The 12,412-nt window shown below is 44.8% G+C and overlaps 1 protein-coding gene across 4 annotated transcripts in view; it reads left to right on the top strand.

The window, feature by feature from the left end:
• Window positions 1–12,412, top strand: part of EDC4 (enhancer of mRNA decapping 4) — a 1,195,251-nt gene that overhangs the window by 637,319 nt on the left and 545,520 nt on the right. For all 4 annotated transcript variants that reach the window (XM_033940763.1, XM_033940759.1, XM_033940760.1 and 1 more), the window contains exon 16: window positions 3,514–3,602. In XM_033940763.1, the coding sequence (XP_033796654.1) occupies window positions 3,514–3,602 (89 nt within the window). The remainder of the gene's footprint in view (window positions 1–3,513; window positions 3,603–12,412) is intronic.

The raw sequence follows: 12,412 nt of genomic DNA on the forward strand, positions 1-12,412 counted from the left end.
CAGGTGGAGGGTTACTTGTGGCTCGAGTTTTTGTTGGTTTTTTGTTTTTGCTGTTTATTCTGCACATGTGCCCATTGCTATCACCAGTGATGGACAAATGCAAATTTAGAGAATGTTCACTAAGCTACGGCAACCTTATTTGCATGAGCGTTTTTTTGAGAATGACTCGCTTTTTTAAAATCGGTACTATAACGGTTGCGGCAGTGGCCCATCAGTTTTTAATGCGACTGTTAGAGAATCTAGGCCTTAGTCTGATAACAGCCAGAAAACTCTGCTTGCAGAACTCTCTGGTGCAGATCTTAATACAAAAAGACAAAGTCTATAATCATCCAACAAACAGTCTTTCTCTTCACATAGAAGTTCATGGCTACTACCAGGAAATCTGTCTTTGTTGCTTCTTTCTTCTTCCTCCACCAAAACTGAACTGTCTTTATCTTTATTGAAAGCTTCTAAACTGCAATTAATGACTGGGGAGTCAATTCAGAGCGGCAAAGACATCTGTAATAAAGTTTCAAATACAGATTTGAATGGATTCCACTGTGATTGTTGTTGGTCTCCTGGCTACTTGGCTAGGGTACTATGATTGTATTTGCATTATTACACTATCATATGTTTACTACTATGTTTACACAAGATTACTGTTAACCATTCTAAGTATGCTAAATTTAAACCCTCCTAAATAGGATTACACAAGTTTGCAGTTAACCATTCTAAGAGCTAGTTTTGACTGGTGTAGTGACAATCGGACAGTTGGATTTGCTGACCCGATGCATAAAGTGGCTCATCACGTGGTTTTGTACATGATTGCCCATTCTCTGATCTGGCCATGCAAATAAGAACATTAATATTGAAATGCCATGTAAACTAGCAGAGGGATTGATGCTCTAACATGGCTTCCCAATGCACAAAGAAAAGTGATCGCTTTTAATGGGCACAGATGTGTTACACATGCACAAAATCTTCCCCATAAAAAAAACACTACGAGCCAAGCTGAGACCTCCCCCCAATGACAAGCTGCCACCCCCCCCCACACACACACATGATAACTGCGAGCCTGCGAAAAATCCCCATACCAGTCAAAATTGGCAGGAGGGATGCCCAATTCTTCCTGCCACTGGATGCGTCCCATGCCAGGCACTCCCCCCCCTCCCGAACCATCCCCTCCTTTCCCCTAAAAAGACTACTCCCCCAACTCCCCCAAACCTCTCCCCATACCTTTGTCCGAAGTTCAGAACAGGAGGGAAGTTGGTCCCTCCTGCTCTGAGGCCCACCATTCTAAAATGACGGTCATTCCCGTCCCCGGTAGATCATGTGATGCACAGGAAGGCGCCTAAGGCTCCTACCAAGCAAATCAGGACTTTAGGCTCCTCCCTCTATATTCTGGGTTACAGAGGAAGGAGCCCAAATTGGTTCAGATGTTTAAGGCCTATCACCCAATCAGGGCCTTAGACTCCTCCCCATTCATCATATAATGCACCGGGGAGGGGAAGGCCTGCCATTTTGAACTGGCGGGCCTCAGAGCAGGAGGGACCGGCTTCAAGTTCAAGTTTCAAGTTTATTAAAATTTGATTCTTACTCATAATAAAATTTCAAAGTGAATTACATATAATAAAATATGTGTAACATAAAACACATAATTATACTGAGAAGGACAAATTCTGAAGACCAAGGTACGGGGGTTTGGGGAAGATCCGGTGGCAGGAGGGCATGGGGATCCTTTCTGCCTTTTTTGGGGAGGCGGGGTAGGAGGGGTCGCCTAGCACTAGTGGACCTCCATTGGCAGGAGTGTGTGAATTTTCCTCTTGATATTTTTGCTGCCGCGGGGGTAGGACCCGAGTTCACCTGGCAGGAGAGACTGGGCATCCCTCCTGCCTTTTTCACTGTCGCAGGTTGCTGAGACAGGAGAGAGTGGTCATCCCTCCTGTCTCTCGCAGCGGCGGCCATCATCGTTGGGGGGGGCAGGGATCGGCGGTTGTTTTTGGTGTTGTGATGGCTGTGGTCAAGAGCGGGGTGGCACAACTTTTTTTCGGATGGGAGAGACGGGGGTTTATAGCGAAACTCTGCGCAAATTATTTGCATGGAAATTTATTAGTGCATCAAATGCTCTTTTGAAATTGGCCAAAAATCAGATCGCAATGGACCCATGCGGTATTACCGACCCTTTTTAGTGCATCTAGCTCTCAGTATGCTATATTTACAACCTCTTAAATAGGTTAACTGTTTCAACTAAGTAAATTATAATTACATGCCTCCTAATTGCTCTAGCAAATAGTTCCATATTTGCTGTATTTACATGCTTTGATAATTGTAGTTGCTCTCATCCTAATTTACTTTACAATCGTTTTTATATTCCTCATATCTTAAACATTTCTAGAAAGATCTACTATGTGCATTCATGTCATAACATGTTCTTCTATTGTGTTCTAGTGGCATGGTGGGAGCCTGCTATTTTCCTCTAGTAGCTTTCTCCCTCTGTCGACTCAGTTTCAGTTGAAATAGTCTTGAGAAAAAGGATAGTTTTTATCCCTTTCTTGAATTTTCCAGTGTCCTTTTCTGGTCCAAAAACTTTCCAGTCCTGACCAAGTGACAACATGGATCAATTAGTACATGCCCAGCAGGTTATTGTCAGTTACACAAAGAGGGTTGATTACTTAGCTTCTGTCTTATGGCCAGCACATAATGTCCCACCAAATCACAACAAGAAGGGCCAAGTGAAGTTCACTCCTACACATATTCACAGGAGCTAGACTGAGGCCCACCTCAGTCAGTAGATGACCTTGGCTGAGAGTAAGAAACTTGTAAACAAGTGGCAGGCAGGATCCATAATGCCTCACATCAGAAAAGATGGTTCAGGGCCTAGCCAGGCCTCAAACCTTCAAAAGGTGATACAGACACCAATACAGGCCTGGATTAGGGAGTAGAATTGACTTTTCTGCTTTACTTCAGGTTTGTCTCATCCCCTCTCTTTTTTCTTGCAGCCTGCTTGGAAGAGAGGGACTAGATCAGAATACCCCATTGCCCTCATGTCTAACGTGACCATAAGTCCCGTTTTGAACGGGACCGTCCCATTTAATTACCTTGTCCCGAAATGTCCTGTTTTCGGAGCCCAGGATTTCTCCCTGCTTCCCCGACGCAACAGGCCAGGTGCTGCAACTGCACTGCACAAGCGCCAGGCCTATAAGTGTTCCCCCCCCTACCCCCTACCCCAATGTCCAGGGAGTGGGAGGATCCGGGGGTCCTGTCCCATTTTGAAGAAAAAAATAAATGGTCACGTTACTCATGTGTGAAATGAAGTGGCAGAACTTCATTCCTAGTCCTTCACTCAAAAATTAAGCTCTAAGCTTTTGATGGATTTTCTGTGACCATTTTTTTCCTGCTTTGAACCTTTTGTCATTTTAATATGTTGGATCTTCTTGGCTTTATTATGGACTAGTAAGAACTTAAGTACTTCAGTAAAGCAAAACAGAAATTGGATAAATATAGTTTTTCTTTGTTCTTTTTCCTTTGTGATAGATGGCTGCATCACCTGGGAGCAGTGTTAGCACACTTACAGCGGTAACTGCATTGAGCAGTACCTCAATCAATGATACCATCATATCCAGGTAAAGCCAGAGTGTTTTTGAAAAGGAGCTAAAGGTCATTTCTTCCTGTCTAAAAATTGTTTTGTAGGTGTGGAAAGGGGGCTGCTAGACCCTTACCATAAAGAACTCAGACCTCAAACGGAAAGCTGTTGCTTAAAAAAAATGTGAATTTATTGTAAAGTAAATGGCAGCATACAAGAAAGAGCAGAATAATAAACTGACAGCATTCAGTATCAAACAGAGCAGATAAAATCCTTCACCTGCAGAATGCAGAAAGATAGCCTGTCTGTTATTACTTCCTTATCTTACTGCAACTGATATATTCTTAGCCTTGCATTACAATCTATTGGAAGCTTTCTGATAGGTAGCGGTCATTAGCATAATTGATCAGTTGCTATTCTGATTGGTGAGCATAATTAGCAGAATTAATTCAGTGGTTACAGATACACATAATTGGCTATGTCCCTAATTGACGTGAAAGTCATTAGTATTTGTGTATGTCCTTGAAGCAATTTACCATTTATGCATGTCATTATCCGATTGGGTTGATGGTCAAAAACCACCTAAAATTATCTATCCCTCACACCCTTCTTTTTGGGTCTTTCCAGAGATTATCTATGCATGACCTACGCCCCCTTCCCAGAACGACCCACACCCTGTCCTGGTTCCACATTCCTTAGAAGAGCAGTCTGTGGTTTTGCATACCTGCAGGACCTGCTGTCCACATGTCCCTATGTTTCCATGGGCCAAGACACAAACAGCTGTGCTGTTCTTGAAGATCATGTGATTTGCAAGGAGAAATTACCCCACCTGTGGTTGGCAACTGTCAATGAGGCAGGCTTGCCAGGGATTTTTTGCAGCTTCAGGTCTTAGATGTCCCTGTTGTGGATAGGCCTCATGCCTGGTTTATTGTCCATTGCTTTGTCAGTCCTGTAGGCAGGGGATATGGGAGCAAAGTATGAGAATCACACATGCTTGAGGGTCTTATACCTCTGTACATCATGGGTCTCTCTTGTCACAGGTTTCTGTACTTTAGCTGGTGGCATTGCAAATCCTTCTGTGCAGGCTGTGTATTTTATCTTGATAGAAGAGCAGTTCAAGCTAGAGGAAAATTCCCCATAACACACAAAGGCAGCATCTCATTTCAAAGTGTCTGTAAGATGTAGAGAATGACACGGTGGCTGTTACCCACGGCTAGTCATGGGTAGCCACAGGTAACCCGCTGAAATGGTGATGGGGGAAAAAGCACTCACTGCGGGTACAGAGACAAGGCCATCCACTGCCCCGTGGAGCGGTGAATGGCCTTATCTCTGCAGTTAAGGGAAGGAATGCGCGCAGTCTCATCCCTCCTTCCTACCTACCCAAATCTATCTATCTATCTCCCTCCCACCCCCGTACCTTGCGGTGCGTTTTGAGTAACTTTCACAAAGCCATTGGAGCCTGCAAGCAGTAGCGTGCGTGTGTGGGCGGAAGCTTCTCCTCTTCCAGTTGTGTCAGAAGAGAAGCTTCCGCCCACACAAGCTTGCTACTGCTTGCAGGCTCTGACGGCTTTGTGAAAGTTACTTAAAACGTGCCGCGAAGGTAAAGGAGAGGGGGGGAGATAGATAGATTTGGGTATGTAGGAAGGAGGGAGGGGGCTCTGCGAGGGGTACTGAAGGGTGGTGAAGTGGCGAGAGGGAAGGGGAGTGGAGAACAGACGCTGAAAGGAAATGGGGAAGACAGAGTGGGGAGAAGACGCTGAAGGGAAATGGGGATGAGAGAGTTGGTAGAAGACGCTGGAAGGGAAGAAGACAGAGATGCCAGACTATGGGGGAGCGGAGGGAAGAAGATGAGTGCCAGACCAATTGGGGGGAGGGTGAAGGGAGAGACACAGTAACAGAGCAAATGGAAGACAGACAGTGGATGGAGGAATTAAATGAGAAGATGAGGGAAACAGAAACCAGACAACAAAGGTAGAAAAAAATTTATATTTATTTATTTTGCTTTAGGATTAGTTGTGTTTATAAAAATTTATAAACAAAGCCCTGCCAGCCGAACATCTCTTTCTCTAGTTCAGCAGCCAGAACTTTGATTTATAAGGAAGGAATAAGCTAAATATTGCAGTACTGAGGCTTATAAGAATACTGCGGGGACAGTGGTCGCAGGAATGGGGCGGTGACAGGGACGGTGGTTGCAGGGATGGTGACGGGGCCATCTTTTTCCCCTTATCATTTTTTAGTGAGATGCCTTGTTAAAAATGAAGTTACCCAAAAGCCAATTTTTTTCTTTGCTTGACATGTTTTTATGTCCAATGGTCATGTCCCCGGGGTCTTCAGGAAGGGGTCCAACCGGGATTCTCCTTCAGGTGTTTATTAATTTTCAATTAGAATTCTTCTTTTCCTGATGTCAGCTATGCTGTTATCCCTTATAGTACAGTACAATACAGTGTGCTTATTTTCTGCAACTTACCAAAGATTTAGGGTGGTTTACAAAACATACAAGGAAGTAGAACAAATCCTTAAAAAACAAAATTCACAATAAATAATTGAGCCTTTTCAAAGTTTTTAAATAAAAAGGTTTTTTTTTAAATAATTTCCTAGTAGTACCTGAAGTCATGCTGAGAATATTAACTTGTAAGGATTGATGAGCAGATAACAAAACTCACTCTGTTGCTGGGCAAGAAACCAAAGGCTAGATTCTTAAAATTTTGTAGTAAAATCAGATGGGCTGCTGCTGCAAAATCAGATGGGCTGCTGTTGCAGCCATTATTGTAGCAATTTTAAAAAAGCAAGTCATTCTCCAAAAACCTCACATGCAAATGAAGTTGGCGGAGAGTAGCAAAGAATCGCTAAATTTGCATGTGTCCATCACTGGTGATAGCGATAGGAAATGTGCAGAATAAACACAACCCCCCCCCCCAAAAAAAAAAAAAAAAAATTTGGCAGGAGGGATGCTCACTCCCTCCAGCCAGCAGGCCCACCTCTTCAAAATGGTGGGTCTTCCCCACCCCTGTGCCTCCCATAGGAGAGGCCTTAACCTGGGCCAATCAGAGCCTTTGGCTGCTTCCCAGATGCACTGAGGAGGGGCCTAAGGCTCTGATTGACCCAGGTACCTAAAGCCCCTCCCATAGGAGGGACCTTAAACCATCTGGGCTAATCAGTTCCTTAGGCCCCTCCCAGGATGCACCAGGGAGGGGAAGGCCTGCCATTTTGAAGAGGTGGGCCAGCTGGCCCGCTGTCGTAAATAAAGTAAGGTGAAGGGAGCAGGGGGTTGTCGGAGGGGGGGGGCATTGCTTGGCAGCAGAAGGGCATTGGCATCTCTCCTGCTGCCATGGGGGGCAGGTGCTTGACTTCAGTGGCAGGAGGCCCTATCTTCCACTGCCATGGGAGGGGGGGTGCTTGACTTTGGCCATGGGTGGGAGTGGGCTTCTCTTCTGTTGCCATGGATGGGGGAGGAGTTATCAGTGTTGGGTGATTGTGCGATGCAGTAAGAGAGAGTGGGCATCTCTCCTGCTGATCTTCGATTTGGTGGTTTTAAAAAATATATATATTTTTTAATATGGGGAGTGGGGGGTCTGAGCTATCAAGCCTTACTTTCCTGTTCATGCCTGAGCCAATCGACGCTCAGACACTGTTCAGAAAGTAAGGCAACAACAACTCAGACCTGTCGGCAAATTTTGGCCACAAATGTGCACAACGAGGTTAGAGAATCACTCAGCAATTATAGAGATTCGCTCGGAGTGCTCATTTTAATAGTAATGACTCTGTTGTAATATATTTGCATGGCAGTATCGGAGACTGCCAGAAAACCTGGAACCAGTGTGTGGCCATGGGCTAAGACATTGATTGCTAAGACCAAGTAAATTGGGTTTGTTTGTTTGTTTCTCCCTGCACACTGCAGAATATGTGCAAAATTCTGCACAGAGATCAGGAGGCAGCTGGTGATCTTGTATGGTTCCCTCCCTCCCTCTGTAGCACAGTGTTTCTCAACATGCGGTATGCATACCCTTAGGGTTGCGCGAGTCGTTTGTTGGTGGTATGCAGTACTGGCTGCAGGATATTGCCTGCTCACCACCGAAGCCATTGCTGGGGATCCCTCCTTCCTCTCCTCTACCCGCCCGCCTAAGCTGCTGCTATGGATCCCTCCTTCCTGCCTGCCCCCCTCCACCGAAGCTGACCTAGAGGGCTTCCCTCTGATGTCAGAGCTGATGTCATAGGAAAGCCTGCCAGGGAGGTCCCCAGTTACCTCCTTGTTCGAGCTGTACTCGCTTCTTCAGCGGCACTTGTTGCAGATAGCAGTTCACACGCTGAACGTAGCTGACCCAGAAACCTTCTTTCCGATATAGGAGCTGATGTCAGAGGGAAGGCTTGTGGGTCAGCCACATGCAGGTGTGAATTGCTGCCTGCAACAAATGCAGCTGAAGGCAGAAAGAGTGAGTGCAGCTCAAACAAGTAAGGGAACATAATATATCTGGGACAAAGGGGGGAAGGAGCACGTTGGGACATGGGAGGGGCACAATTTTGGAACAAAGGCTGGAACGCAGGGGGAGGGGGCACAAATTCAACACAGAAAAGGAAGGGAGGGGGCATGAACAAGGGACATGGGAGGGAGGAAGGGGGCATTATCTTGGGACATGAGAAGGAATAGAAAGTGAAAATTGTTGGGCGTGAGTGTGAGTGAAAGAGATGGTGCACATGGGGATAGGAAGAAAGAGGAAAATTGGGCATAGAGGCAGAGGAGAGAGGTAGAGATGCATGGGGAGAGAAGGATGAGAGGGAGAAATGTTGGATATGGTGGTAGAGAGGGAATTAGAGGGACAGATTGAAGGGGATGTGAGGTGGAGGAATATTGGACATAGTAATGGAGAGAGAGAAATGTGGCATGGTGATAGAAGGAGAAATGGGCACGGGGCTGGTGGGCAGTGGTGAAAAATGCTGCACATGATCTGGGGGATGAAAGAGGGAGAAATGTTGCCAATAGGGATGAAGGAGAGAGGAAGAAAAGTTGGATTCATGGAGGGGACAGCGAGAGATGTTAGTTGAGGAAGGGAATTAGGTCCGGAGGAGATGAAGAGTGCAGGAGGCAGAAAGAAAGAAATATTGGATGCTTAGTCAGAAGGAAGTACAACCAGAGACTCATGAAATCACCAGACAATAAAGGTAGGAAAAATGATTTTATTGTTCAATTTAGTGATTGAAATGTGTCAATTTTGAGAATTTATATCTGCTGTCTAAATTTTGCACTTTCTAAAGTTGTTACTGAGGTGACATTGCATATTTTTAAAGTCATCTGCCTTGACCTGTTTGAAATAAAAAACGAATATAAATGATAATTAATTTTCTCTGTGTACAGTGTGCTTTGGTTTTGGGTTTGTTTTTGGTTACTATTATGCATTAATAAGATTATATTGTGTATACAGTACTCCCCGATATTTGCGGGGATTCCGTTCTAGGAACCCCCATGAATGTTGAAAAACTGCGAATACAGTTTTTGGGAGGAGAGGCAGGAAAGGACAGCTGGAGCATCGGCGAGGGAAGGAAATCACTCGCGGTATGCTCCGACCGCCTCTTCCTCCTCTATCTCCCTCCCTTTTTAACATTTACTTGGCCCCCCTGGCACGGACACTCGCTGACTTAAACCTAAAATCATTCAAATACGCAGATGACATCACCATTATCATTCCCCTTACTTCATTCACACAACAGACGGAACAACTCACCTCCTCCGTCCTCACCAAGCTAGAACTATGGACCTCACAATTCAAATTAAAACTGAACACCGAAAAAAACAAAATTTTCCTGGCAAGTCCTAACCATAAACTTACAAACACCTCCCTGAAATTGAACGGCCTAGACTATCCTATCAACCCCACCATAAAAATCCTTGGAGTTGTCCTAGACAGATGCTTGACCTTTGAAGATCATACCAGTGCCCAGGTCAAAAAATGTTTCTACACCCTCTGGAAACTTCGTACCATTAAACGCCACTTCGACCACCTCTCCTTCCATCTTCTGGTCCAGTCACTAATCTTAAGTATACTGGACTATTGTAACATCATATACCTGGGATCCTATAAAAACACCATCAAACGTTTAAGAATAGTTCAAAATGCTGCTGTCCGCCTCATCTTCGGCCTCAAAAAATATGACCACGTTAGCCCCTATTACACTAAACTCCACTGGCTGCCGGTGGAGGCAAGAATCATCTTCAAATTCGCCTGCCTCTGCTTCAAAACCCTAGCAGGCTCTTCTCCAATCTACCTATCCAAGCACCTTGAAATTGCTGGCTCCTCTCATACACGAAACACCTACCTGTTCTCCTTTCCTTCCCTGAAAGGCTGCCTCTACAAGAAATTTCTCGACAGATCCCTTGCATTCCAAGCGGGCAAATGGAACAAATGCCTCACAGCACTCATCTCCAATTCCCCCCCTACCAAATGTTCAGGAGGTCAATCAAAACCTACCTTTTTGATAAATTCCTCTAACTTCTCCCCCCCTCTTCCTTGCCTCCTCCTCGGACCTTGACTTACCTCAGACTCTCGACTCCTCCAATCCTGTCAGCCACCAAATGGCTTAACAAAATGGATCACCCTATCCAACTAATCACCCCTTCTTCGTTACCTCCCTTACTAAATGCCTCTGCTCTGCTTTATCGAACTCCGCAGTATATATCACCGCCGTATGTAACACTACTGTATGAACTCCGCTATATATATGCAACTTACAGCAAATGTAACTTCTCTGCAATTGTAACCGACCTGAAAAATAACTTCACCGTAAATGTAGCGTCGCTGAAAATGTAAATGTAGCTATGCCAAAAAAAAAAATGTGTAACTTCGCTGTAATGTACAGTCTCTTCATCTGTTAACCGCATAGAACTTCCATGGTAATGCGGTATACAAAAATAAAGTTATTATTATTATTATTAAAGTCGAGCCTCACCAATCAGGAGCTGCGTGTCAAAGCAGCTCCTGATTGGTGAAGCTCGACTTTAGTACAGGAAGAAGCGGTCAGAGCATACTGCGAGTGATTTCCTTCAATCGCTAGCACTCCAGCTGCCCTCTCCTGCCCGGTCATTTGCGATCGGAAAATACCACGATGACCAGAACCGCGAATTCGCAGGGGAGCACTGTATTTGAAAAGTGAATGGGAGAAATTGCATTACAATTAGTATTATAATCATCCCAGGACAAACAGGCAGCATATTCTCACATGTGGGTGACATCACCGACGGAACCCCGGTACAGATACTTGAAAAGTGAATCGCAACTTTAAGTTTAGAAAGTTCATGATCAGCCCGCACCACGCATGTGCGAGTGCCTTCCCGCCCGACATAGGCGTGTGGTTCCTTCAGTTTCTTAGTTTCCGTAGAGCTAAGAAGTCGCGTTCAACGTTCGTTGAAATTTTTTCTGCTTTTCGCTACCTTCCCACTCTCGCGGATTGTGACTTTTGTCACTTCTTTCTTTTTCCAGTTTTCTGTAAAAAAAGAAAGAAAAACTTCCCTATCTTTGTTTTCTTTTTTGCTATCGCGGGCTTTTGGCCCAGCGGGGCCTTTTGAACTCTCTCAATCATCGAGTTCAATTTTTCAGTGGCAGTCTTCCTGTCCATGTACTGCCCACCGACGGGTTTCAAAAAGTGCAGTGGAAATGGAGCCGACTTCATCTCCGACTCCACCCATGCTGACCAAGACTACATCTTCAGATATTTATATTTATTAAGAACTTTATATACCAAATAACAGCCTAAAATAATTCAAGCGGTTTACAATACATAATTTATATTCATCAAGAAAAGAAAGATTAAGAGAAAAGTTAAAAACACGATACAGTGGCAGGATGACTTCCTTCTTTCTGGTCGTGATACCCTTCTTAATGATACCCAACATTTTGTTTGCTTTCCTTGAGGCTGTTGCACACTGCGCCGACGCCTTCAATGTTGTGTCTACCATCACTCCCAGGTCTCTTTCAAGGTCGCTCACTGCTAGCGCTGATCCCCCCTTTTGTAAGTGAACATCGGGGTTTTTTTCCCTATATGTACGACTTTGCACTTCCCTATGTTGAAACTCATTTGCCATTTTTTGGCCCATTCTTCCAGTGTTGTCAGATCTTTTTGGAGATCTTCGCAGTCCTCCATGTTATTTACCTTGTGATATAGTTTGGTGTCATCCGCAAATTTAATAACCTCACATTTTGTTCCTGCCTCCAGGTTGTTAATGAATATATTGAATAGGAGCGGTCCCAGCACCGACCCCTGTGGAACTCCGCTCGTGACCCATTGCCTGAGTAATGGCCCTTTATTCCAACCCTCTGTTTCCTGTCTGCCAACCAGTTTTTGATCCATCGGTGGACCTCCCCTTGCATCCCGTGGTTCCATAGTTTCCTTAGTAATCTTTCTTGTGGCACCTTGTCGAAGGCTTTTTGGAAGTCAAAGTAAATGATATCTATGGATTCCCCTTTATCCACCTGGCTGGTTACCCCCTCTTCCGTAACATTTAAACGTTAGTCCAAGCAACTTAGATTGGAATCCACATTTTCTAATTTAGAAGATACAGATTGTGAAAAATACCCCATTTGTTTCATCGTTGACCTAAGAAACCCTTCAACCCTAGTAATGCCTAACCACAAGTCTTTAAGTGTAATATCTTGTGCTTCCGCCGTAGGTGCTTGTTCCTCCACTAGACCAGAAAAAGCCAAAGCTTTAGGTATTTCTGAAAAAAACAACTTATTAGTCTGAGTGGGGGTTGCCACCTGTTTGGAGGATATAGCAGGGAGTAAATTCCTGCTATCACCTGATACTGGATGGAGGGGAGGAGATCTTTCAAGAGGGCTCATAGAAGCACCAGACAGAGAAGAA

The sequence above is a fragment of the Geotrypetes seraphini genome, chromosome 4, assembly GCF_902459505.1.
Source record: "Geotrypetes seraphini chromosome 4, aGeoSer1.1, whole genome shotgun sequence".
NCBI lineage: Eukaryota > Metazoa > Chordata > Amphibia > Gymnophiona > Dermophiidae > Geotrypetes > Geotrypetes seraphini.